At 40.7% G+C, this 22780-nt stretch overlaps 1 protein-coding gene across 1 annotated transcript; it reads right to left on the bottom strand.

Annotated features, from left to right (window-relative positions):
• Window positions 1-3534: 3534 nt before the first annotated feature.
• LOC117824600 (sialic acid-binding Ig-like lectin 6) lies at window positions 3535-18390 on the bottom strand. The gene is made up of 8 exons (XM_034700137.1): window positions 18270-18390; window positions 10737-11090; window positions 8982-9215; window positions 6704-6973; window positions 6407-6494; window positions 6257-6323; window positions 4362-4459; window positions 3535-4233 (listed from the first exon to the last, which is right to left on the bottom strand). Exons 1-7 carry the CDS (start codon window positions 18388-18390, stop codon window positions 4364-4366), a joined length of 1230 nt encoding a protein of 409 aa, XP_034556028.1. The 3' UTR covers window positions 3535-4233; window positions 4362-4363.
• Between the last annotated feature and the right edge of the window lie 4390 nt (window positions 18391-22780).

Here is a 22780-nt window from a genome sequence, read left to right as displayed (position 1 = left end):
TTTAAGTGGTCTAGAAATAGTCTGACACTAATCCTGGTGCGTCTTCATGACCTACAGAATAAAAGGAGATCATGTGTGATCAGATTGTTCATCACTTCATACTGAAATTTAAGTCTTTTAGGTGAAAAAAGTCCAGAGTGGATATTCTTCCCCCCTGAAGTGTCTCTGTTCAGAGTTCTGCTGGTAAAGTCAGTCAGAGAGAAGTAAGTCATCAAGCAGGAGGAGTTTTTGTTCTCTAGATAATTTTCTTTTGACGTCATGTTTTGTCCTCATGTCTGATACTGGAGCAGGATTATCAAACAGACGTACGTTTGCTGTTGAAGTCTCAGATGGAGAAACTCTACAACCAGGGCTCTGCTAGCTAAAAGAGCTAAATTCTATGAACAGGATTTTGTCACAGTTCAGGAAAGACCCAAGAGCAGAATTAAGGCAGATAGTGATTTAATTAAGATTCAAGATTTGAAGGTTTTTATTGTCAATTTTCACTGTATATATGAGACATACAGTAAAAACAAGATGCTGTTTCTCTCTTCCAGCTTTTAAATATCTAAAAATTTAAATATAAAATACAACAAAATATAATAAAATACATTTTTATGAAAACAGCCTATGTAACAGCAGGCAAAGAAGTGTATAGTCCGTTCCAAAGTTCAAAACCCCAAAACAGTCCAACCAGGCAGAGGGACATAGTCGGCAGGCAAAATCCAAAATCAGGTTAACAGGCAGAGGTCGAATCCTAAGGAGACAAAAACATACAGCAGGTCGATATACAAGCAGGCAGGAGCACACATGACAATCTGGCAACCATCAAAGGAACTGACTGGCTTAAATACCAAGGAGTGATTAACAACAGGTTGCAGGTGTGTGTAAGGAGAGAGCAGGGGGGGGCCGGGCTAGGAGGAGCAGGCTGCTCCAGCAGTGTCCACGGCAGATTTAATGTTTATGTTAGCGTGTGAATGCTTCACTGCTCTTTGAAGACAAAAGAGTTAAACCGTGTGCATATTTACGTTATTCAGACATTTATGGGGACACCGGAGCTCACATCATGACACCCGGGCTGTGACGGGTAACGTTAAACCGATATGTCTGCTGGTACCTTTTGTAAGCTAATGGTAATAAATCAGAGTTTACAAAGTTTTGTTGTCATTACGTTGCAGTACATAACTTGACGTAGCTCTAAATCAACACATACTGCAATTAAATTAAAACCATATGTAGGGTATCTTTTAGCATTTAACATCTAGTAAATTCAACATGTGTTATGTTGTCTTTGCACTATTGTACATTAAATCTCAGGTTTGCAAACCATCAAATATGCTTTTAAACATCTTACTCAGCATACCAACAAAGATTTAAAATCAAATCATTATTTATTTCATATAAACCTCTGAAAACAGTTTTGTGCTGCTTAAGGCTGGCCACACTAGTGGAATTTATCATTTCTGTGAAATTGTTTCCACAAGCATTGAGTGTGGGGTCTAGTAGTTATTTGGAATCATCCGTCTATTTCGGCTCAAATCTGCAAGCAGCTTGTAAAAAAATAGGTGATCATTCTATTCTCCAGAGAGGTGGTACACATGCTGGCAATGTGAAGGACATAATCTGCGAAAGATACAATTTTGCCCCCATCATTATCACAAGTTTTATTTATTGAGCATCTTTAAAAACAAAGGATAGATGATAGAAAGAAGAGTACATAACCTAAAAAAAAATGCATGCCATATTTTTTACACAATTACACAAAAACAGTTCATGACAATCAAAACGTATTTCATGGATTAAGAACAGAAATACTGCAACATGGGTCTGAGGGTGCTTTCTGACCTGGAGCTTGTTTCCCTTTGTTCTGAATCAGGTGATAAAAAGATGCATGGTTATGTTTTTCTCTCAGATCTTTTTGTGTTCACACTGTAATGTTGTAAAACAGCCAAAGCACACACCATCACTGAGCTGTCCTGTGTCTTAAAGTCACAGCCTCCTTTTCCCTCTGAGTGGGTAAACTAAGCCACGAGCACTGGTCACTAGTGCTAAAACTCTTAATCCCAAAAACCTGATTTCAGTGGAGTGTCTTACTATGAGAGCAGTTAGCAGTGGCACATTGCATACCTGTGTGTGTGTTTGTGTATATATTTGTGTGTCGGCCTGACCTCACGAAACTCCTGTTCCAGTTTCTAGGTTGGTTGCGTTCTCACTGCACACAAACGTCTGCAGGGTCTGATACGAGGTGAGCAGAGACCACTTCTTCAAGGTGATCTCTGCTTCATTGTTGTTCAGAGTGCGATTGCTGTGTTAACCCATGTCCAAACGACCCAGGCCAAGGAAGGAACCGCCCCCTGTTTCTGAACAACTTCACCAAATGATCCAGGTGTGAGAGCACCCTCAGGCTGTGGGTTTATACATGCACATAGTTAATATGGTTAATGGATGGCAATAATAAAGCACCTTTCCAGTCTGACCGCAACCAACTGACAGATCACTGACAGCACTTCACTCTCCATGTCGATACTCAAACATTTCCCACATTTATACACTCATGAAGCGGTTCATCATAAACCTTTACATATATACACAATCTGGAAGTAAGAAGAGAGAGCACATCTCTTCTGTGTTAGCTTCTCTACACTGGCTCCCCGTAAAATCTAGAATAGAATTTAAATCCTTCTTCTGACCTACAAAGCCCTTTATGGTCAGACACCTACGTATCTTAAAGAGCTCACAGGGCCCTATTACCCCTCTAGAACACTACGCTCCCTACATGCAGGCCTGCTCGTCGTACCTAAAGACTCTAAAAACAGTATGGGAGACTGAGCTTTCAGCTACCAGGCACCTCTCCTTTGGAATCATCTACCAGTCAGGGTCCAGGAGGCAGACACCCTCTCCACTTTTAAGAGTCATCTTAAAACTTTCCTTTTTGATAAAGCCTATAGTTAGAGTTGACTTAGGCTTGGACCAGCTCTTAGTTATGCTGCTATAGGCTTAGACTGCCGGGGGAACTGACACACTGGGACCCTATCTTTCCCTTCTCTATTCTCTGTCTCCCTATCACTTACTTAAACCCTCGATGTCCCATTACAGTTTCTAACCATAGACCTTTCTCTAGTCCCTGAGCTCCCTTGTCTTGTATGTTCGTCTGGATCTCTGCCATAGACGGCCTGCTGCTGTGAACGTGCCAGACTCCAGCTGCTGTTACAACTACTTCTATCTGTCTCACCCCTATCATCTCACCACTATCATCTCTCTCTCTCTTCATCTTCTTTTATCCCTCTTTCCAACCACAACTCAGTCTCAGCAGATGTGTGTCTAACATGAGTCTGGTCCTGCTGGAGGTTCCTGCCTGTTAAAGGAAGTTTGTCCTTGCCACTGTAACTTGCTAAATGCTGCAAAGTGCTCTGCTCATGGTGGATTAAGATGAGATCGGACTGAGTCCCGTCTGTAAGATGGGACTGGATCTTATCCTGTCTTGATGTTGGGTCTTTGTTAATAATAAAACACAGAGTACGGTCTAGACCTGCTCTGTTTGTAAAGAGTCTTCAGATTTGTCATCACATTAAAGCACACAACATAAACAACAGTGCTAACTGTATAAGGTACACAACCATCCCTGTCATGATCAGCTTGTGCACATCCTAAACTAAACATATATTTTAAAACCTGTGTCCACTAAGATGTTTTTTCTTTGAGCAGGCTGCGCCAACGACCTCAATTTCAGAACGCTTCTCACCAGCATTTGCTGTTGTTAGGTTATGAAAATTGTCCGGTGGCACTTCTTCTTTCTCTAGTAGAGACCGTTAGTTCTGTTTTTAAAATCCTCTTTAAGCTTCATATTAAATTTAATTCAATGGCGTCTTCACAAGAAACTGTGAAAACTATTGACAGACATTGTGTTGTCATTGCATTTGCAGCAGATCTAGATTTAGAAATTGTACGCTGATTTAAATTTGGTTTGAATAGAAAACAGGCATTAGTGGACACAGCACCTTAAACCTGCACATCCTAAACTAGATATATATCATACCTGCACATCCTAAACTACATATATATCATACCTACACATCATAAAATACATATATGTGTTATAACTGCACATGTGAAATCAAAGCTTGTATTCAATGAAAATATTCTGCTCCCATTCACCCCCCTACAGCCTCTTCAAACTCGCTCTTCACTCCACCGCTGCAATGTTGGAATTTTTCAGTTTTTCTTCCACACGCCATCACTCCGGTTCGACTGCATCTGCAGAAAGTCCCAACAATCTGATGAGTGAGTTCTCAAACACAAGTAGGAGGTTTTTTCTAGATTTGTTAATTGATGAATTCATGTGTTGTCGTACTTTCCATGCATCAGGTTTAAACTACACTGACCTTCACACAGGAGTTTCCTGCTCCTCGATGTCTTGTGGCTTTACTGCAGGTATGCTGTTCAAGGCGGAGGTGCTGATGTTATCAGGATCGGACTCAATCTGCCAGCAACATTAGGATGAGAATAAAAGGCATCATAAATGAGAATCAAAATCAGTCATATGTTATAAGTAAATCTTCTATGACATGTTTGAAGCTAAACTGAGCTTAAATTGATCTGTGGTACAGAGACATCTCTGGTCAATGTGGTTTCAAACTTTGTAAAAATAAATATCATCCTTTTCTCACTCTCAAGTCTTAAATGAGCTCAGACAGTGACCCAGTGACTCAAAATATGACTCCCACATGTGACTTCATCTGGAGTCACTGCTGGGTGCTGACCACTAACTTGTTGTTGAGTTGAAGTAGAAACTGGTACCTAATCAACCAAACTGCAGTCTCAGAGCCCATTGGCTATTGTCTGAGAATGAAATAGTCCATTTGGAATGATGGTCAACTTCTCGGTAACTCCGGTGCAGCCAGTATTTAAGAAGCAAGTACAAGTTAATTTGTACCTCACTTTTAAAATACTTGGTTACAAAGTGATCCCCAAGCATGGAAATAAAACAAAAGAATCAAAATGACACGCAAACACTAGGAAGTAAAAGAAACAAAGCAAAACAACCATGAAACTGAAGTAGAGGGTTACATGAAGGCTTCTCTGTGCAGACTAGTCTTGAGGAGCTTCTTGAAAATATCTGCAACTTTAGTGATCCGATGGTCAAAGGTCATATGTTGGTCAAAGATGATACCTAGATGTTTAGCAGTGGGTTTAATATTTAGTTGGACCAATGAACCGCTGAACAGTCGTGCTGAAGGTGTCTGGTCCTCTCAACAGTACTTCAGTTTTGTCAGGGTAATCTAGACACATGAGACTGATGAAGGTTTTTGGGCTTTGCAGCAAAAAAGATTTGAGTATCCTTGGTGTGACAATGATGTGATACATCAGGGACTGATACGATACAATAACCAGTATGAAACAACCTCCAGCAGACTGATTTCCAGTGGGCTTCATTGTTTACAGTCTAATTAGCAACATGAGAACTGAGCAGTGTCCAGATATGTCAGCAAAATAAGTGCCGTCACTTCTTAGTTCAATACATCCATTGGAGTAGTTCCTGGGGTTAATCTATTTCTGGTGAGTCCCAGTTTCACTGTAAATAATATATTGCACAGTGGCCTCCCTCTGGTTTGTGTCAGCGGTATGAACCCAAAGACAAAACTGAATTTCTTGTGATTTACTTTTTACTAAAGGCCCTTAGGTTTGCTTATATCATATAACAACATGATGCAGATTAGTCAATGGACAAAGGTTAGGCTGATGCATTCCAGGAAGTCAGGACATCTGAACGCTGATTGTCTTTAGTGACACGGCATCAAACTGATTTGTTTCTCAGTGTAAATGTTTGATCTAGATTGTTAGCTGCTCTTCATGTAGATATCTGTTTATAAAGAGAAATACATCCTCCTCAGATTACCCACGATGGATGTCATTATGCTGGATTGTGTTTCTCCTGCTTTTGCTCTCCATACAAACAGTTTTTTTCTGCAGACACCCAAGTCTGCTGACATCTGATTGGTCAATACTACTCAGACTATTAAACATATTAAAAACAAATCCAGACCACTGAGTAAAGCTCCTACATTGTTATGTAGAATCTGTAAATACTAAACTGTTGTTTTGCAAACATAACCGTGTTAAAGCGTCAGCCTTGTTTTTTCTATTTAACCTCATGCTGAGCTGCCATTTTGAAGAGGTGGGAGTGAGATCATGTCTTTAACGTCACAATGAGTGCAACTTTATTTAACCAACAAATTATAACATCAAGTGATTAAGTGTGGCCCAATATCTCTCTGACCTCTGCAGTTCCTTCAGGTTCGTTTGGTTCAGGGGTGGAGCTCAGAGTCGCCTTTTTTCGGCAATGACTGAAGAAAAACAAAAGTTTCATTAAAACTCACAAACAGTAAACAGTCAAAGCAATGTGATTTGTTAAATTCAACAGTCCCACCTCATCCACAGACTAAAAAGGAGTAGCGGAATCGGGATCACAGCCATTAGAGCCAACCTGATGGCATTTATTACCATCATTGATTTATCTGGACATAAAAGAAAGAGATATTAGACATACTTTACTGAAACTTACAGCAAATGTTTGTGAAATAATCCCCCTGTGGTTACAGCTGACCTTCAATTCACACAGAACACTTTATGGAACAAACATGCCGTACAGGTCCCAGTGCTTCTTGATCATTTGACCACTTTCAGCTAATTTCAGTTTCAGTAAAGACAAAACTGTTCAACTCACACTTCATATCAACAAAGAGGAGCTTGGATGTTCTCTTCCCGAGGACGTTCTCAGCTACACAGTAATACTCTCCAGAGTCAGAGGACTGGAAGGAGCTGAAGACAAGTTGTGACGTGTTACTGAGTGGCTGGACGTCTTGATCTCCATTTTTCTTGTACCAGGCGTATTTAGCCTCTGGGTTAGCATCACTGCTACAGGTCAGAGTCACTGAACTATTCTCCAGAATCTCACCAGAGGAAGTCACCAGCACTGAGGGAACCTTTGGAGCATCTGAGGAAGATAACATCAATCATTATTGTAAGTATTCAAGATTTGGTGTGTTTTTGCTTATAAGTGCTGGTTGAAATGTAATTGATTTAACCTCTTAAATCATCTCTACCAGTTTGTGTCACAGAGGCTGGATAGAGTGCTGATGACGGAGTTGGCAAATCACTTCCCTACATATTATATAAACAACAATTCTACACAAGTCAACAGAGGATGTCTTTAAATTACTGCAGTGATGGAGTGAACTTTATTTTAACTTTGGAATAAAACCCAAAGCTCTTTCTAACACTTCCAATATATATAAATTTATATATCGCTAATATATAACGCTATAATATAAATTCAGGAAAGTTGGGACGCTGTGTTACACGTTGATATAAACAGAATATGATGATTTGCAATAATGGAAATCACCGCATGGGCTCAAAATCACTTCCAAAAACCATTGACAGGAAACATGATCTATAAACACTGATGACTTCTCTGGGCCTGAGCCCGTTGAAGATGGATTGATGTGAAGGGGAAACTTCCTCTGGTCTGACAAATGGATACTATTGATCGCTGCCGTAGACGGCCTGCTGCTACCGATGTGCCAAGCTCCAGCTGCTACAACTTCTACTATCAGTCTCACCACCATCATCTCTCTGTTTCTTCATTTCCCTCTATCCCTCTCTCCAACCCTGATATGGTCTAGGCAGATATCTGTCTAACATGAGTCTGGTCCTGCTGGAGGTTTCTGCCTGTTAAAGGAAGTTTGTCCTCGCCGCTGTAACTTGCTAAATGCTGCAAAGTGCTCTGCTCATGGTGGATTGAGATGAGATCAGACGGAGTCCTGTCTGTAAGATGGGACTCGATCTTATCCTGTCTTGATGTTGGGTCTTTGTTAATAATAGAACATAGAGTACGGTCTAGACCTGCTCTTTTTGTAAAGAGTCTTCAGATAAAATTGGTTGTGATTAGGCGCTCCATAAATAATTGATTAATTGATTCACAGTTTTGGAATCATGGATCCCCTATACTCCTGACCTCTACCGTAACCCTGTAGAAGAAAGGGACCACCCGGTTTGTTATCAGCTCACAGTTCAAAGCCAGCCTCCCTGATGGTATGGGGATCATAAGAGTCCATGGCATGGGTAGCTTACACATCTGTGAAGGCTCCATTAATGCTGAACAATATATACAGGTTTAGGAGCAACATACGCTGCCATCCAGACAATGACTTTTTTTCAGGAAGACCTTACATATTTCAACAAGACAATGATAAACCACATTCTGCACGTTTTACAACAGCGTGGCTCTGTAGTAGAAGAGTCCAGGTGCTAAACTGGTCTGCCTGCAGTCCTGACCTGTCACCCATCATGAAACTAAAAATACGAAAAGGGAGACCCTGAACTGTTGAGCAGCTGAAATCCTCTATCAGACAAGAATGAGACAACATTTCACTTTAAACTCCAGAAACTGGTGTCCTGGGTTCACAGACGTTTACAGTATTGTTCAAAGAAGAGACGACGCAACACAACAGTAAACACACTCCTTTCCCAATTTTCTGAAACATGTTGCTGACATCTTATTTAAAATGAGCAGATATTTTTTCATTAAACAAAAACGTGTTTCAGTCACAACCTTAATATCTTATCTTCACACTATTTTCTGTTGTCATGTTGCAAATGGGATTTCTGCTGGGAACATCTTCAGATCAAGATGGCACATATCTCAAGACATTTATCCTCATAAAAAGGTTATCCAACTTCTAAATCACTCAGTAAAGAACATAACATGGCCATCATGTTGAAAATATTTAACATTGTAATTTCTAAGTGTTAGATCACAACTTACCGTCTACCTGAGCAGTATCAGCTGAGCTCTTTTTGGTCCTTTTTTCAGTAATTGTGTTGTATCTACTTTTAAGCATACATCAGGACCCAGGTACAGTTTTAGCTGAACTTGTAAAGTGTAATGGTCGGTGACTGTGCAGGTGAGTTTTTGTCCTGGCACAGTGGTGTTTACTCACAGACTGGTGGAGAGGGAAACTGTTCATGTCCTCTGAAAGCACAGGAGATTTCTTCTTCAAGAGAAATCCAGCCTTTATAGAAAGTCGTCTCTGGCCAGGAACTATTTGTCTCTCCGTTCCTGAACCAGGTGAAGGACAAACCATGAGCTGTGATGCAGCTGCTGCTGAGACACACCAGGTCTGCATAGGTAGAAGACTGGTTGGCTAATATTCTTGTCACCCCCACCTGTAAAGCTGGATCAGATAACAGTTTTCATATTATCAATCATTTAAGATCATACAGGTGCATTTTAACAAATTACAATGTTACCAAATAAAAGAGTTTCATTGTATTTCTTTCAAAAGATAAACTTTCATTTGTTCATACATGTAAAATGAAATATTTGAAACTGTTCTATTTACATTTTGATGATTATGGCTTATAACTCATATAAATCATGAATCCAGTATCTGAAATGATTTGAATATTTCCTCAGATCAACCAAAAGATGATTGAAATACAGAAACGTTTAACTTCTGAGAAGAATGTTTGTTTTTACTTTTTGTTCTCTAAGCTCAGGTTGTTTTGATAGCAGCCTTCAGCTGGTCTGTTAAGGGTCGGGGGTTTCTCCTGACAAACAGACCCACAGATTTTCTGCGGGGTTCAGGTCAGGTGAGTTGACTGGTCCATCAAGCACAGTAACATCATGGTGAGTGAACCATCTGGTGGTAGTTTTGGTGCTGTGGGCAGGTGATGAGTCCTGCTGGAGAATGAAATCAGCATCTCCATAAAGCTTGTCATCAGATGAAGGATGAAGTGCTCTAAAACCTCCTGGTAGACTCTGTGTTGACTTTGGACTTTATGAAACACAGTGGACCAACACCAGCAGATGACACCCCAAACCATCACAGACTGCAGAAACTTCACACTGGACTTGGAACACCTAGGACTCTGTGCCTCTCCACTCTTCCTCCAGACTCTAGGACCTCGATTTACAAAAGAGGACTTTGGACCACTGAGCAACAGTGCAGTTCTTTGTCTCCTGAGCTCGGGTAGGACTCTTCTGACGTTGTCTCTGGTTCAGGAGAGTCTTGACATCAGGAATGTGACAGGTGTAGTCTCTTTCCTGAAGACGTCTGTGCGTGGTGACTCCTGATGCTCTGAGTCCAGCCTCAGTCCACTCCACGTGAAGCTCTCCAAAGTTCTTGAATCAACTTTTCTTCCCTATCCTCTCAGTGCTGTGCTCATCCCTGATGCTTGCACACCTTTTCCTACCACACTTTCCCTTCCAGTCAACTTTCCATGAACATGCTTTGATACAGCACTCTGGGAAAAGCCAGCAGTGACCCTCTGTTATCATCATCTGTACAACTGTCAGGCCAGCAGTCTTCCTCATGGTCGTGTGATCTGAACTAAATCAAAGTTTTTACATTGTTTGAAAAGTGATTGACTCAAACTGGAGATGAGAGACTCTAAAATTTTGAGATTTTTATCTGTTGAGCTGTGAACCATAACTATCAAATGAAAACAGAGAAATGCTTGAATTGTTTAAATTTATGTAAAATTAGTCTAAATAATATATTACATTTTCACTTTTTTAAATAACTGATGATAATTATTTTACTTATTATTTATCTTTATATTGTTTGTTATTACTTTAATTTGTTGAGATGCACCTGTAAATGCAGGAAATAAAATCCCTGGAAAACACAACAGAGTCATGATGACACAGCTGAATCAGTGTTTCCAGTATTCAAACGTTCTTTAACGGTTACCTGTGACAGTCAGCGTTGTGGCAGGTAGACTGCTTGTCCATTCAAAACTCTGTGTCTTGAATTTGAAACAGTATTCTGCTGAGTCACTCTCTCTCAGATCAGTGATTCTTAAAGTGGAGCGAACTCTCTCTGTTTCGAAGACCTGAACACGATCTGCAAACTGGGAGTCTTCACTTAGGTCCTCAGGTAGTGTGGGATTTTTCCAATGGAGACTAAGTGCAGAACTGAACCAGAATTTGGAAGTGATATTCTCATAACTGTTGTAGTTAGAAGAGATATTCACTGATGAGCCTTTGGGAGCACAGATTCTTCTGTCAGTGTACAACACTCTGTTGCATGATGAACCCAAGACACCTGGAAAAACAAAAAATGACAATTTTAAAACAGAGTTTCTCAGCAGTAACAGTTTAATAAACACATGTGGTTATCAGTCTCCACCTGCTGCTGATATGAGTATGAAGTTAACTCACAGACAAATAAAGAGGGGAAATCCTCGTGTCTTTCTAATGCACAGGAATAGCTGTCTGCACGAGTAAAGTCCTTCAAATTATATGAAGAAGACGTTTCTGACTGAATTTCCTCTCCACTTTTGTACCAGATGTAGGAGGAATGTTGAGGTACGAGACAACTGCTTTGACACGTCAGATACACCTGGCCATGAGGATCAGGTCCTCTCACCTGAACCTGCAGCTCTGGATCTATGAGAAGTAACAGGTTATTTTATACATCACTGTCAGCAAAAACATCAAATACAGATAAACACTAAAACAGTTGTTTATGGATGTTATGACATAATTACCAAATGTTACCTGTGACGGACAAAAAGATTCCAGGATCACTGGTATATATTCCACCTGGCTGTTCTGTCTCCACTCTGAAGTAGTACACGTCCGAGTCGCTCTCTCTCAGGTCTGTGATTATCACAGTGTCTTGCACAGAAACACCACTGCGTGACACACTAAGTACGTGCCGTATGTCTGTCCCCAGTCTTACTGGTTCTCCTTCCTGATCTTTAGTAAACCAGTACCAATCCTTAACTCTGTTTATGAGGCCACGTCTTGTGGAAACATCATTGTACGAACAGGTTAGATCCACTGTTGATCCTTTTACAGCACAGATGTCAGTGGGGCATTTCAATTCCCATGAAACCTGGTCCTGAATCACTGTGACACAGAGCACAGTTATTGTGAGGTACTGAAAACATTAAGGGCTGTTTTATACATCAACAAGAATGTTTTTAGTTACTTTTAACTGAGTTTTAATAATCACTTACTCACTGAACATAATAAATAATGGAGATAAATTCCATTTAATTCAAATGTGTTCATTTAACAAGGAGTTTTGATAAGCCAGTGCAACATTATTACGTTGTGTTATATTATTTTATTAGTGTGATTGTTTCTTAATTTATTTGTGTTCATTTAACATATCTCATAGGATTTACTGTAGCGGCGTGATCCTGAAAAAAGCACTGAAGATGAGGAGCAGCTTTGTGAGGAGGCTTTGTATTTATCAAGGGTTGTATCTTAAAGCTAATAATGGCACAGACCTGTGTACTTGTGTGTTATAGGAAACTGTGAGCAGGTATAGAAGTCAAGACTCATCTGTTCTCATGTGTTCTTGGTGCTTTCAAAGCTTTTGACTGAGTTAATCATAGAGAGCTGTTAAATAAACTTTGTGATAGAGCAGTGTTCAAACACATGGTGAGAATAATGTCTTACTGGTACACCCACCAGATGAAGCAGGTCAATTGAGAAAATAGTTTCAGCTCTATTTGGAGTCAGATATGGTGAAAAGTTGGAATTATGTGCTCAGTTCTTTTTATCTTGAAGAAGCCTGAAATACTGGGTCCATGATTGGTGACAGCTTAATGAAACATCTCTTGTCTGCTGATGACGTTTTTGTGTTGAGCCTAAACAGAGCTGAGGGGTATACTACCAACTGAATTCAACATTTCCCAGATATTTTTTCCTGATCTGGCTTCACTAAACTTAACAAAGGAGATCACGCTAAGCGGTCACACAAAGTTGTAGTTATCCTGACAATATTGCTGCGCCGTTCACGCAAATTATGACCAATCACAGACACGAACAGCCTGCAGCACATCAACATATTTTTCAAACTTAGAGGACTGATGTTAGAAAAATATGAAAAATGTAAACACATAATCCAGATTAACATCAACACAGCTGTTTTCCAATCATGATAGAAGAACTGCAGATAAGACAAAAACACTGAGAGGGAATGAACTAATGATGTCTTATTTCTCATCATTTAGTGCAGATATATCTGATAATAATAACTGTCTATTCCCTGACAGTGGCTATGTTAACATGATACTTTTAATTCCTCTTTAATTATAAAAATCAAATGCTCTTTAAAAAGATTTAAAAAGACCTTGTAAACACCTAATTACGAATGAAACTGAAATCCAAAGTAAGTGGCTGGTTTATTCTGATTTTAAATCTGAATTGAATAATTCCTCGATCATGTATACGTTCATTCCGCTTTAAACTAATTCCGGTCGTTCTGCGCATACTCGTTTCCTTGTCCTGTCGCCATGACGCACATATTCTACGCTGGCAGGCACATATTCCAGGATGGCTGCCCAAAGCAAGCTTTGGACTCGAGCCGAGATCACTCCCTTCTCCGGTCCTCTATCTCTCTTCTCCTCCTCAGCTGAAGAAAGTGAAGCAGTATGTTTGTGTCAAGCTGCTTACTCAAAACTATAATCAAAATCTAAGTGAAAATTTACTTATTGTGTGGTCTTCCATGTTGTAACCAAAAATAAAAAAGCAGTAACTGGAGTCTGTTTTCTACTGGTAGACCTAAATACGTCACGCCAGCCCCTGTCCAATCAGAACCTTTCCCAGCCCCAGACCTTAAGCGGAATTGAATAAAGACGATCAAACATGTTTTCCATGTAAACCTGAATTTGGAGTTACTATTTCCATGTAAACGCGAAGGAGAATACTTTAATTCTGAATTATTTAGTTCTGAATAATTCATTCTGAATTAAAAAACATCATGTAACCGTGGCCAGTGATCTCTCTCTTTGATTTAAAGTTGTGTCGTGTGAGACAGTTTTTAGACGTAATATTTCAGCTGCAGCCCTGACGATATAAAACTGAGTGCTTGTAACGTTAGTTGGTGTGTAGGTGGAGAACTAGCCACTCCGGATAGCCAGTTAGCTCAGAGGCTCGACAGAGAATGAATAGAGATTTCCATGTTACAAAAACTGCAGACTCAAGCTTGAGGGCAGTGCGGTCTCTCTGATAGCCGGTCGCCTCCTTCCGGTCCCACTACGATCTCTGTTTACTTTTCCACAGTGATTCAGAGCGTATTATGTTAATCTACAGCTGATACATGTTGCTGTTTATCATACAGACATGATTACATGAAGAATAGAGAGGAGGAGATGAAATACACAGCCGGTGTCCGGGATCCCGGAAGTGTTGAAAATGTGGGAAATACAAGCCGCCAAGCGGACCAATCACAGGGCTTGCGGTGCGCGTCGATCCTACGTGTAGTTACATTTTGGAGGAGGAGCACATCAGCTACGTGCGTGGGCCTCTGCGTAGGTATGGGAGCTATGCGGACCCCCGGCGTAGGCTACGCCGTTGATTTGATGCATAAGTATAAATCAGCCTTCAGAGGGTACTAACAACTTATCTGTATGTAACAGACTGACACAGAAAGGTGGTGTCAACTTGTGGCGCTACCAGGTATTACAACAATTATATTCTGACACGCCATGGGGAAATAAAAATGAGGTTCAAAGTGATAAGCATGGGCAGTTTTGTATTTAATGCTGTACAACAACTTCCTCTGACTCACCTGTTTTATGATGTGTTGTGTGTAAAATTATTCACGCGAATTAATTGCATGCAAATTCAATGCAGAGTTGGAATAGACATGAGTAGTGGTCTGGCCGCGCGAATCACGCTAATCTGGCAATGCAAAAAGGCGCGAATCGCGCAAACTATGCACATTCAAGCGAATGATTCGCAAGAGTTGTAATATCTGAACTCCAGCGAATCTATCGCAGTGCGATAGCCAATCAGAGTGCAGATCACCTGGTGACGTGGTATGTGACGTATGGACCAGCAGAGACTCATACGTCTGGAATATATGGGACACATTGATTCAATTTCTGTACGGCTTCCCCAAACTCTGTGGCTCTACCTACTTTTTATGGGATCAGAAATAATCAGGAGCTCACTGTGAGGAAGGTGAGTGAGGAGGATTATCTGGTGAGTTGTGAAAACTTTGTCTGTCACTTGAATCCAGCTATGGGTTGTAGTCATAGACTGTAAAAAATATGGACGTAGTATCCGTGACGTCACCCATCTGTTTCTGGACGTTGTTTTGAAGCCAATCGGCAGCAGCAGCCATATTGCTGCTGTCGAGCCAGTGTGACGTAAAGAGGCGGGCTTTGAGCCTCCTAGCCAACAGCTACAGTGTTCCCACAGGGAGCTGTGCCTCTCATCGGAAGACTAGTAATCTCAATATCTTCAAAATTGCCGAATTAGATAAAAATTCACCCCCCTCACAGTGAGAGGACATCGAGAAATGCGCTATTCAGACTACACTCATCTTTTGTACCAGGCCGTAAACATGTTTATTAATGCTGCAAAGATCGTCTTTTTCCCATTCACGTGTATGTGACTTCCGGTACTTCCGGAGCCAGCCTCAAGCGGATCCTTGATGAACTGCAGCTTTTAACACTTCCTCATTGACTCATATTTTTAGACCGGAGGTTGCCGCTTGGTTGTAGTAGGAAGTTAGCTTTGCCCCTTTAGAATAACCAGCTTCCCCATTCAATGTCCACGAGCTTAACCATGTTTGATAACAACAGACTGCTGTGGTGTGGGAACAGTCCCTCCCTATCACGAAAAATTTGTGTCTTGGACCGGACGAATTGAGCAAGTCATTCAAGGAAATAGAGCAAGTAAACACAACATATTCTCGCGCAGTGTTGTAGTACTCGAGTCCAGCACTCTGACTCGTGTCACGTTTTGCAGGACTGGAGCACTGATGACTTGGATTTGTTCTCGGACTCGAGCATTGACTGCAAAAGGACTCGGATGACCGAGAGGAGGACTCGGGTTTATATATTGATACAGACTGTTTTAATGTTCATGTTAGATTTTGTATGTTTCATAAAATGTAATCCGTTCAGAGCGAGGGCTGGCACGAGTGTTTGCCTGCCTGCACGTTCACATGACGTCTGTCAGGATTAAAAGACTCTTCCAGCCGTGCATTTTTATTTCAAAAAATTCAAAGTAAATGCAGTGAGAGCAGAGCGACATGTTGGAGATTTAAGAGACCCATCAAGGAAAGAGACGAGCTCAAACCTTAACAGACATCTGTACAGGATGAACCCCAAAACAAGAGAGATGCTGAAGTTTCTTGAGACCGTTCATCACTTTACTGTGTTAGTATAACGGTAATATAAGTGACTAAAGTAACTAAACCATAGTTAAGTTGTTTGGTTAGTTAGAATTCTAGACTCTATTAATCCATTTCATTAGACAGTGAATCTGACAAAAACAATCAGATATAACATAATCAATCCTCTGTTATATTGAATTTATGATTTTGCGTTCAGTATTTTGTGTTTAAAACTCACATCAAACACTTTTTAATCTCAGCTCATCACATACAGAATATTTAGAAACAGACGTATGTTTATGATTTGTCTCAGGGGACCCTTAGTGACTGTTTTAAGGTCTGTTTCAGGGCACCCTTAGTGACTGTTTTAAGGTCTGTTTCAGGGCACCCTTAGTGACTGTTTCAAGGTCCGTCTTTTCTCTGTTATCAAACTCAGCTGATGTTAAGTTTCAGTTAAGTCCGAGCCGCTGCAGCGTCCAATCAGTGAGTGATATTCGATAAGGGGGCATGTCTGTCAGAGAAAAGACTTCCGCAAAGTCTGCTCTCGTGTTTCCTCGATTATCCCTCCTCAGATCAGTCTCCTTGCTCCTCTCTCCTCCAGCAGCGTTAAGAGCTTTGGGACGCAAGTTAAAATGGCGCGTCAGTAAGTACTTCCGGTTCGGCCGAGGAGCGAGGAGACTGCAATTTAGAGCTTTGAGAAGCACCCAAGGAGTTGATCCAAACTTACTAAATGTGTCTGATGTATCACCAAACTGGAATAAATGAAGCTCTAGACGTGGAGCTTTTTACTGTAATAGAGGCAAAAACGTCAAACATCAAATAGTAAACAGACATCCCCCGGTTGTGTCTTTGTCACAAACGCACACCAGGGGTAAAACTCCTCAATGAAGATGAGACAGATGCATGGAGGAGGGGAGAGCTGGTTCACACAGCACACCTGCTGCAGGTAGGTGACCAAGCTAACACTGAGCACTTCAAATAATAACTCTAGTATCTATAAATAACAACGTTGTCATCGTCACTTGTCCTGCCTGTTGTCCTCGCTTTTCATCCATTCTCTGTGCGTGTTTTGCTGTTGAAAAGTGCCGACTTGTGAGGACTTACGTTTATGTTACAAGGAAGTGAAATTGATGACGAAACCGATGATGTACAGGGGCTGAGGTTAAAGGCTGATTTATACTTCTGCGTTGAATCGACGGCGTACCCTACGCCGGGGGTCCGCATAGCTCCCATACCTACGCCGAGGCCTACGCACGTAGCTGATGTGCACCTCCTCCAAAATGTAACTACGCGTAGAGCCGACACAGACCGCAAGCTCTGTGATTGGTCCGCTCGGCAGCTTTGTCTTTCCCGCATTCATATCACTTCTGGGATCCTGGACATCGGCCGCACATCATCCGTGTATTTCATCTCCTCCTCTCTATTCTTCATGTAATCATGTCTGTATGATAAACAGCAACATGTATCAGCTGTAGATCAACATAACACGCTCTGAAACTCTGTGGAAAAGTAAACAGAGATCGTAGCGGGACCGGAAGCAGGCGGCCGGCTATCAGAGAGACCGCACTGCCCTCAAGCGTTTCGGCGGAGAATTGCTGCGTGACACGGACACATTGACGCACAAGTATGTGGGGCTCATGTCCGCGTCAGCCCCTGCTGCGTAGGGGAGACGCAGAAGTATAAATCAGCCTTAAGGTAATTGGTCAGTTACTTTTATTCAACCAGCAAGGTTTTTCTTGATTGGAAATGACACAGGCGTCTCCCAGAAGGTAATAAGACGATGTACAAGAGGCATTATTGTGGAAAAATTTTTTTCTCAGCTTTTATTTACATTTGAACAAAAAGTGGCATGTCCAAAATTATTCATACCCTTCTCAAAAATCAATAGAAAAGCCTTTATCAGCTTTTTACAGCAATCAAAGGCTTCCTGTAATTGCTGACCGGCATTTTGCACATCTCCACTGGTATTTTTGCCCATTCATCTTTAGTGATGAGCTCCAACTCTTTCAGGTTAGAGGGTCTCCTTGCCATCACCCTGATCTTTAGCTCCCTCGACAGATTCTCAATTGGTTTCAAGTCAGGACTCTGGCTGGGCCGCTGCAAAACGTTCATGTTTTTGTCCACTAACCATTTCTTTACCACTTTTGCTGTGTTTTGGGTCGTTGTCGTGCTGAAATGTCCACTGGTGCCCAAAGCCAAGTTTCTCTGCAGACTGCTTGATGTTGTTGGTGAGAATCTTGATGTATTGCTCTTTTTTCATTGTGCCGTTTACTGTGATTAGGTTCCCTGGTCCATTGGCTGATAAACACCCCCAAAGCATTAGGTTCCCACCACCATGTTTGACAGTGGGGATGGTTTCCTTAGGGTTAAAGGCTTCTCCTTTTTTACACTATATGAAGGATACCATTGTGATATCATTGTGGCCAAACAATTACATTTTTGTTTCATCTGACCATAAAACAAGACCAGAAGTCTTCTTCTTTGTCCAGATGAGCATTGGCAAAGGCCAAGCGGGCTTTTGTGTGCCTTATCTGGAGAAGTGGTGTCCGTGGAACCCAGAAATTTGTGCAGTGTCCATTGGACTGTCTGCCTTGAGACGTTGCCACCAGCAGAGCCCAGATTGACCAGGATGGCCTTGGTGGTGATCTTGGTCTCTTTTTCTCCTCTCTCACTACCCTCCTGGCCAGCACAAGTGTCACTTTTGGCTTCCGACCACATCCTCTGAGATTTTCCACAGTGCGGAACATCTTGTATTTTTTAATAATAAGTTGCACTGTAGCCACTGGAGCTTGAAAACATTTAGATATGGCCTTATAGTCCTTTCCTAACTTGTGAGCATCCACAATGCGCAGCCGCAGGTCCTCAGAGAGCTCCTTTGTCTTAGCCATGACTGTCCACAAACCAACTGCAGAGAGCTGCTGTGTTTCACCTGTTGAGTTGATTAAAACAGCTGTTCCCAATGAATCAGGGTAATTAGGATGCTTTAGAACAGCTTGGACTATTTTGAATGGTATAGAACTTTGGATTTTCCCACAGACTGTGACAGTGTGCAAAGGGTATGAATAATTTTGGACATGCCACTTTTTGTTCAAATGTAAATAAAAGCTGAGAAATATTTTTTTCCACAATGATGCGTCTTGTACATCATCTTATCACCTTCTGGGAGACGCCTGGGTCATTTCCAATCAAGAAAAAATTTGCTGGTTGAATAAGTAACTTTAAGTCAAAATTTACCAGGGGTATAAATAATTTCGGGCTTGACTGTATATACATAGTTGGCCTATTTAGCAATGCAGAACTGGGTGTATTGTTTTTCATTAATCCATACCACGCGGTTGTCCTTTAAGCACACATCATCGTACAATGCATGATGAACATAAATGGATGTCTCTTAGTCCAAGGTGACGACTGCACTGGATTCAGATTGTATTAAAATGTGTTTATAATTCTATGATCCTCCTTTTGAACAGAACAGTGAAGATCACACTGACTGTACTCTTTCTTTATCTGCCCCTTATGTTCAAGAATAATGGTTTGAATATAAAGCTCCTCATGATGCTGTTATATTAGCAAGGAAAGGAAAGTTTATGTCAGTGGTGCAAGATTTTGAAGTAAACTCACAGAATGGAGGAGAGGGGAAGTCCTCATGTCCTTTTACAGCACAGGAAACATTGTCTCCATAATCAAAGTCCTCTGGATAAGAATATAATTCTGTGTGAACTGCTTCTCCATTTCTGTACCAGATGTAGGAATGCGAAGGTGGAAGACATCCCCTCTGACACATCAGAATCGGCCTGCCATACGGACCTCTGCGCATCTGAACCTGCAGATCTGGATCTATGAGAAGCACCAGGAAGGTTATTTTATACATCACTGTCAGCGTACACATATAAATACAGATAAACACTGAAACAGTTGTTTATGGATGTTATGACATAATTACTAAATGTTACCTATGACAGACAAATAGACTCCAGTATCAGTGGTAAAAAGTCCACCTGGCTCCTCTGCCTCCACCATGATGTTGTACTCAGCTGAGTCGCTCTCTCTCAGATCTGTGATTCTCAAAGTGACGTGCCCAGGAGCACCAGTGAACGACACACGACCTTCGTACTGTGGGTCTGTACTGAGATCTACAGGTGATCCATCCTGCTCAGTAAACCAGTACATTCTCTTAAATGTGTTTGTGCCTGTGAATGGATCCGTGTAGGAGCAGTTGAGTTCCACTGATGATCCTTTTAAGGCACAGACTCCAGGAGGGGACCATTTCACTCCTGACAAATGCTGCCCCTGAATCACTGTAACACAGAGCACATCAGGAACCACTATTAGACATGTAACAACATCAGGACATGGACTTAATGTAGGAGGCACTTCATTCTGGGAAACTACAACTAAATCAGTGTAAGATACAGAACACGTTTTATGTTATTATTTTTCAGTGTTGTTTTTGATTTAACTCAAACAGCTTTCATGTTAATATTTTTCAGACTGTTTCCTTCAAAAAGGTTAACTGTAAACACACTTTCAATTGTGTTTGACACGAAAGGGAATTTAGGATTTCAAATGTTCAAATAATTCAGATTTACACTCAGAATGAAACATGCAGAGGAATGCTAGAAGATGTGTGAATGAACTTTGCAGCTAATCCCTAAATTAGAGATCGACTGAAATAACGATAAAGGTTATTATAGTTCATGAGACCAATAACCATTATTCAGTGTAGCTGTTCATCAATGGATTAATATGTTATTTGTTCTCATCTTTTATGACAATTGTTGCAATAAAGCTAAAACAACACTTTCAGTGTAACACATCCTCCTCTGGACTTTTATCCAAATACAGATAGTGCTCATTTTTACAGGTAATGATGTCTCTGCACAGCCCTGTGCAAAGATGTGGAAACATGCCTCTGTCCCAACTGTTTGAAAAGTGTTTCTGTCATCAAGTTTAAAATAAGCAGATCTTTTTCATAACACACTAACATTTTTCATTTTTCAATTTGACCATGTGCTTTCTTTTCTTTGTTCTATTTTCAGTATTAACTTTAAATGATTAGAAATCTGTAAGATTCTGCTTTGATCAACATTTTACACTGTGTCTCAACCTTTTTAGGGAATTGGGGTTGTTTTAAAAACAATAAAAACAGTCATCCACATGTAAACAGAGAAGCACAGAGAGAAAAACACTGACACAACATTTATATAATCCATACCGCCTCATCGTAATTTCAAAATGTAACTGAGCTATGAAGATAACACGTACACTATGATTCTAGAGAAGGTTTCAAATAAAGCTAGAGATCTAACTCTGAATGCAGTCTTGTGGATTGTTTAAGACCCTGAGTGGATTTGTGGGTTTTTTATTTAGCAGGTTTCTCAACAAGGTCTGGACTTTTCCTCTGGGACTGAGGTGTGTCTGAGTCCTGGGTGATGGGGAATACATTTGAAGAATTCACATGTACATCTCACTTTGTTAATGAGAAACATTTAAAAGATAGGCTTCCAATTTTTAAATTGTTCAGCATTATCATCATCTCTCTTTTCTCATTGACGACTAACTAATAGTCAGCCACCAGAGATAACCGCCTCTAAACTTCATCGAATACAAACACAGGCTGAAGCAAAATAAAACTTGTGTTATTATTCAACTACCAACTTATATTCTCTCTTCAATCCATCTACAGTCCCAACCATCTACACAAATACTCCTTTACTTTCTTTAATGTTGCACAATACTTCAGTTTGTTCACTTCATGATGTTCAGGAGATGTGTACAGAGATGCTGCTGTGGAATAAATTATAAAATCTAGTGTATCTATATCTATAATATTAGTAATGATATTGCTGCCAGTCGTAGGTGTCATCTTGGACCAGAACCTCACTCTGAACCAGTATGTCGGCCTAGACGTGGAGTCTTGTTTCATGCAGCCGAGGAGAATATCCAAAGTTAGATTCATTTTATCTAGAAAAAAGCCATGTCACTCCTCTTTTAGCATCCCTCCATTTGCTACCAATACATTTTAGAATTGATTTTAAGATTTTACTGACTTTTAAAGCTTGTCTGGTCCTGAACCAAAATACATATCTGATTTCCTCACCCTATATGTGCCCGGTCATAGCCGGTCCTTAGCCTTTGAGGACCGGCTCTCCATTCCACGGTCGAGACTGAGGACCAAAGCTGACTGGGCCTTTTCTGTCAGAGCCCCCACCCTCTGATTGGCAGACTCTTTATCCTCTTTTAAATCTCTTTTGAAAGCACATTTTTAAAGATGTGCTTTTAGACAAGACATTTATAAAGCACCATTCATACAAAGAGCAATTCAAAGTGCTTTACAGAGTTAATAAACAAAAACAAAACAGTAACAATCAACCAAAACACACAGCAAACACTTCAAATATTTTATAAGCATTTCGATTTCATCGTCGAATTCAGTTCAGACAATGTAAGTTTTATATTTAATCCGCTCTCTCTCTACTTATTTAACTTAACATAAATGCTTAATAGTGTTGGGTCTGTTTTTAATTGGGAAAGATTATTAGAAATAATCAGCCCCCTCACTGCTCTGCAGTCCGTAAAGTCTTACTGTCCCGCCGGACACAGAATCACATCTGATCTTGTCTTAGCCGAAATGAACCTTTAATTTATCA

The sequence above is a fragment of the Notolabrus celidotus genome, chromosome 13, assembly GCF_009762535.1.
Source record: "Notolabrus celidotus isolate fNotCel1 chromosome 13, fNotCel1.pri, whole genome shotgun sequence".
Lineage (NCBI taxonomy): Eukaryota > Metazoa > Chordata > Actinopteri > Labriformes > Labridae > Notolabrus > Notolabrus celidotus.
This window is presented reverse-complemented; position numbering and strand designations above follow the sequence as displayed.

Bases quoted from the DNA above. Each gene is read 5' to 3' on its own strand.
- LOC117824600 (XM_034700137.1), bottom strand. From the start codon at position 18,390: ATGAAAAAAGAGCAATACATCAAGATTCTCACCAACAACATCAAGCAG. The intron at 11,091-18,269 runs GTAAAGAAATGG...TTGTTTTTCCAG, and splicing joins CCCAAAACACAGCAAAAGTG to GTGTCTTGGGTTCATCATGC. The intron at 6,974-8,981 runs GTGAGTAAACAC...TATCTTCCTCAG, and splicing joins GTTTCCCTCTCCACCAGTCT to ATGCTCCAAAGGTTCCCTCA.